The sequence below is a fragment of the Stegastes partitus genome, unplaced genomic scaffold (genome assembly GCF_000690725.1).
Source record: "Stegastes partitus isolate 25-593 unplaced genomic scaffold, Stegastes_partitus-1.0.2 Scaffold215, whole genome shotgun sequence".
NCBI lineage: Eukaryota > Metazoa > Chordata > Actinopteri > Pomacentridae > Stegastes > Stegastes partitus.
In genome coordinates this window covers 406,415-411,971 of record NW_007577946.1, presented here as the reverse complement: position 1 = coordinate 411,971, position 5,557 = coordinate 406,415, and the positions used below count along the sequence as shown (strand labels likewise).

The window sequence follows — 5,557 nt, the reverse complement described above, 5'->3', positions numbered from 1 at the left end:
GTGTGTGTGTGTGTGTGTGTGTGTGTGTGTGTGTCATACTCACACAGTAGGAATGTACTCCCCGGGGAAGGCATTGGTTGTGTAGCTGATGAGAAGACATGTTTTACCCACAGCCCTAAATCACACAAGTAAAAACACATACGGACAGACATTAGGAAAAAGACAATAACAGTGTTTCAGGCAATAAATTTACAAGTGAGAGAAAGATTAAAGGGGGGTGGGGCTTCATGGCAAACTAGAGTTATGTCTCTTTCCATAATATGCACCATGGGGCTACCACAAAACAGCATACAGAGCCGGGGCTACAGAATATACTGCACACTCGTGTTGGTTTGCAGTCAGCGGACAAGAAATCAACATGTTGTTTTTACTGACAGGGAAATGGTGCAACATGCATGATGACAGCCATCACAGCTGTGTAACACAGGATACACGTCGCAATATGTTCTCGCTGTGAGCACTTTATTATGGGATGACACTGCACATTCAACAGCATAAATAATTTACTTTATAATTTCTGTGATTTTTCGAGCATATATATTGTTTTAATGTTTCTAGTAGAGCCTGTACTAAGGGAAAAACATATTTAGTTTTATAATCACTCTTTCTAATGAACTGGGATAAATGATTCCAGGAGCAGAGTGAGCGACGTGTCTCTACATCCACGGTGATGTAACTGCGATGCTGCACGCACGATCCTGCAAGTACCAACTAGCCTGCTTCTTATTTTCATCCAGATTTGCTGCGAGTGTTTCAACAACAACAAATACATCACCAGAACTCAGCAAGCATTCTGGATGAATCTCCCTCAGTCTTGTTGCAACTCCATCGAACACAAGTTCTGTGCAGCTGTGAGGGTGACATTTAGGCCCAGACTCTGTTATATGAAGTAATAATATAATAACCAGGCTGTTTGAATCCGTCACTGTCTCGCTGTTTTCCTTCAATAAATGGCTGCAAGCAAGCATGACGAAGCAAATCCACGTTGTGCCCAAAGTGCAGCGGATTAATCAGCTCATCACCGACGATCAATAATCATTAGTCCACCACTGCTGACCTTTAAAGGTCCCGCAACCCGTTTACTCAGCCGCCCCGTGACTGGAAACCACAGCACCATACCAGACCAGGGGTAGTCATAGAGATGCTTTCATTAACATGTGGTCGTACATGGAGTGGAGAATGTAGTCCCTCCCTCTGCCAGGGTCTCTTTTTGTGACATTTTGAAAGCTTCAGTCCTCCACACGAGTCACAGTGGAACTTAAAGGACCAGTTTGTATGAGGCTGTGGTTGCAGAGTGGATCCAACTGAATCCACTATCTTTCCAAGCATAGAGGAAACTACAGCGGCTGCCCCCCTTCAGCTTCAAAACTTGACTCACTGTTTGGTTTGTCTGTTCTGGGCTCCTGTAGAAACAACATGCAGGCCTGCTCTCTGTTGGATTCATGCTAAGCTAATGAATACACAACAAGTTTTTTTGCAGGTGAATGTTCGACTCCATTTCTCCTGATTGATCCTCTCAAATATTACACACTGCTCCTATAACTTGAGATTATTTTTGACAGATGTGAAGTTTTTAGGTGCAAACATGCATAAAAATATATGCACTCCATTCAGACCAGTGCACCGATAGGTCATGCAAGAAGGCAAAGGAGTTTTTGTTCATGCTGAGCTGCTTATAAAGTCAGGTCTAAGAGGTTGGCATGGGTTATTATCTAGTGTCGTGTGAGTCATGAGAGCTTAACTGTAACCCCAGGGCTGCTTGATTGATATATAAATGGACAAAACGTGTCGTCTCAGTAGGCTGCCAGAGTGAAGGAGAACGTTTCTAAACATATTTCCTGGGTGTCGGGGCTTGTTGGATGTAGACATACTTCAGTTGTTGTACAGAAACATTCTGGTTGATTCCAGGTCACATGACATGGAGGTTAGCACACGAGGCAAAGTTTCTGGCACCAGATAGAGATGAGAGGAGGTGAGACTTTTACTGCTTTCTCTGGGTGTCGGATCAACCAAATCACAAAAAAAATAAAAAAAAGATCCCACTAACCCTTTGTTTTTAACCATGTAGATGGGTTCTGTTGGGTTTGCAGAGCTTCACAATGGCAGTAAGGAAACATCTGGGATATGCTGAGCAGTGGAGGTTCATGGATCTTTGTTTGTAATGCAAACCTCACACTGTAAAACNAAAAAAAAAACAAGAAAATGCTCTCTAGCGCCACCTAGTTACAGAAAAACACACTAAAATGGCCCTAGCACCCAGTAGGAATGTCGTACAGAGATCAAACCAACATCAAAACGTTCGTCTCAATGAGACCCACAAATCTCGCGCTGACACCCCTGACCTATTTCAAACAGGAAGTCCACAATTTGCCTTTCAAAGTAAAAAAATGAGCGAAAACTTCTTTTGGGAAAAAATTATCTTGTCTGACACCGTAAATCGCACCAACGTGAAAATCGCACAGGAGACAGAGAAGGCCTTGATGTACAAAAGTTCTGAAGGGATTTGGCGTTTCTCAACCGGTTTTCGAATGGCGAGCCGTTAAAGTTGATCAGCTGTTGCAGCCTCGGTTCATACTTTGTATGGGTGTCTATGGGGGCATGTGCAGACATGCTGTGTCAGTTGGTCATATACACAAAAAACTAAAGGTCCTACAGCTTTAAAAATAACACTGAGGACTTCCTAACAAGATTTCCCACAAAAATATGTTGTTTTTACACACATTTGGTGAAAATTGTGGCTGTATGGGAGAGAGAAAGTGAGTAAACATGTCACTCTCCCACCAAGGGACATGCTGAACGATGACATCATCACAGGTCAGTGCAGCTGCTCATGTGACTCACTGACAGTCTGAGGCTGAGAGGAGAGAGAAACATGGCTCCTTGAACTTAAAGCAGGTTTAAATTGTGTGTGTAATTGTGTCAAAATGGAGGTCAGACGGGCATGAGGGTCCAACGCAGACCGAGGACCCGACCAACGCTGCTTGCAGCTTTAATTTTTGTTTTATTATTTAATTTGATCTTTATTTTACCAGATAAAAATATTTTCCTCATTTGCAAACATGATCTGACTGAAAGGCGCCAGCAGAAACAAATGCACGTGTAAATTACAGACACAAATAGACACATAAACATAATATAGAACAAGTAAGTAAGGATATGATGCAATGAAGCTGAGTAGAGTAAAACTTAAATGTCTCAGAAGGGAAATTTTAGTGAAATTTGTGGGTTTAATGCATTAAACTTTGACCTGTTTAACTTTTTTTGTGCTGTACCTGCGAGTTAGCACATTATTTAACCAAACAAGCCATGCAAGTACAATGAGCCCTGGAAGATCATAGACTGTATATAAATGTTCCTTAGACCNGAGCTTCACAATGGCAGTAAGGAAACATCTGGGATATGCTGAGCAGTGGAGGTTCATGGATCTTTGTTTGTAATGCAAACCTCACACTGTAAAACTTAATAAGTTAATTAAACTCAAAAGAATAAAAATAAATAGTTGAAATTGATTACATCAACAATTTAAAGTGACATGACTAGAAAGTAAAGGTTAAGTAGCTCTTTTAAATGAAACCAACTCAGTTTTACAAGTAGAAATAACATTTATTGTTGAGTGACCTTACATGGGTTTTTTTTGTTTGTTTGTTTGTTTGTTGTTGTTGACATTACAAGTATGAATGAAATACCATAAACTCATTTTTTGTGTTTAGCTTTACTATGATTATTTTACTTATTTACATAGCAGTAACCTAACTTTTCTTAGTTTAATTAAGCTGTGCCAACTTCCCTATAATTAAAACAACAACAACAACAACAACAACTTAATTAAAAAAAAAAAAAAAAAAAAAGTTAAAAAGTAATTCCCCCTTTTTTCTTCTTTTTTTTTTTAAATTAAAAAAAAACTGATTATATGAATTTGGTTGTTTTTTTTGTTTTTTTTGTTTTGTTTTTTCATTTTCTTTAATTCAAAATACACACATTTTTAGTGAACATTAAAATATGTCAACACAGAAAACTTAAATGCAAGTCGCTTTATTGAATGACTGAAACATTAGCCAACATTGCCTGTTTAGAAAATGAAAAGTGACCGTTTTTAGTACTTTTTCAGTGCTTTAATTAGTGAAGGATACTTTGATGTGAGTAAATACGACCTGTCCAGCTGATTAACAGACGACTGACAACATGTCCTTCTGTGATTCGGATGGACTGACACTTTAAAATGTATTCAAAACTAAATAACTTCTCTAACTGGACTGGACATATCAAAGATTTGTCAAAAATGAGCGACGCTGAAGTCAACATGATTATAAATTTCTTTTTGATTTAAGAACAAAAAAAAAACAACCCACACACACACAAAGAACCACTGACGAATAGTTGTCATCACATCAGATAGCTTTTTAAAGAAGGCCAGCACACCAACCAGATGACTCAGATGTGGTCTGAGCAACACAGATACCAACCAGCAGAGCTGCTGGTGCGTATGAGGGAGTGTTTTCTGTCTTTGCGAGGACCAGCTTGACTTTTAGATCTTGACTTTGATGTGTGTTTCTCAGCTTGTCACCTCTCTAAACTGGAGGTGAAAGAAATGGTTTCGCTTTAACGACACAGTTTGGGTAAATACAAAGGTCGGGGGAAAAGGCCTGCAGTGGTGGTGGTTCGGGTCAGGACTGGAAGTAAAGGATTGCAAGGATACACAAGTGGAGGCTCTCAGAAGTATAGCAGCACGAGATGTGTGTGTGTTTGTGAGTCAAAAAGGAACTGATCCGTTTCAGAAGCATCAGCTCGAGCTGAAAACAGGAACCAGCCAAACTGAGCTATCAAGACCAAAAAAAAGCCTTCAGACCTCAGATCTCTCTCTGTCTGTTTGTTCCTAATCTGGTTTTCCATCAACTTTTCTGTCCCCTGCTGACACATCCTACATTATCCGGTTTGGCAAAGTCTTCAAAGAAGTCTTGCTTTGTCTTTGTTTCTCTCTTTCTACTCGTCATTTTTTTTTTACTCTCTTTCTCGTAACCTTTACTTTGCCTCTACTGGCTTTTCTGCCTGTTAGTTGGAGCCTCGTAACCATCACGGCAACACAACTCATTTCATCAGAGGTAGAAGAAGGATGTTTTATTTAAGTTATTGCACCAATGGAATCCTGTAAAAACATCCCATTACAATTCTGCAAAAGTGAGTGAATATTAGCCACAAAATGCAGTTAAAATATTAATAAAAAGACACTGGATGGACGTCTGTGCCTGATGCATCATCACACGTGACATGATGAAGCATTGGCGTGTATTCAGCTGCCGGAAGTAAAGCTTATGTGACCTACTTTATTTTTTTTTTTAACACAGGAAAGAAGAAAAGAAGAGTTCTGCTATTCTAATCTATTTTCACTCACGCACTTTCTACTTCTCTCCAACCTTCTGTTAGTTACAATTTGAACAATCACTGTAATGAAACCATGTGAGACGTTTAGAGGGGGGGAAAAAAATCACCATTTAGTGAAGCTATAGGAACAATTCATTTAAAATTTGAGCCCATCTACACACTGGTTTTTGTAATCCCT

The 5,557-nt window shown here is 39.5% G+C and overlaps 1 protein-coding gene across 1 annotated transcript in view; it reads right to left on the bottom strand.

Moving 5' to 3' along the window:
* The window catches only part of rac2 (Rac family small GTPase 2), a 24,336-nt gene that overhangs the window by 14,584 nt on the left and 4,195 nt on the right, over window positions 1–5,557 (bottom strand). The window contains exon 2 of the mRNA XM_008280939.1: window positions 44–115. Within this exon, the coding sequence (XP_008279161.1) occupies window positions 44–115 (72 nt within the window). The remainder of the gene's footprint in view (window positions 1–43; window positions 116–5,557) is intronic.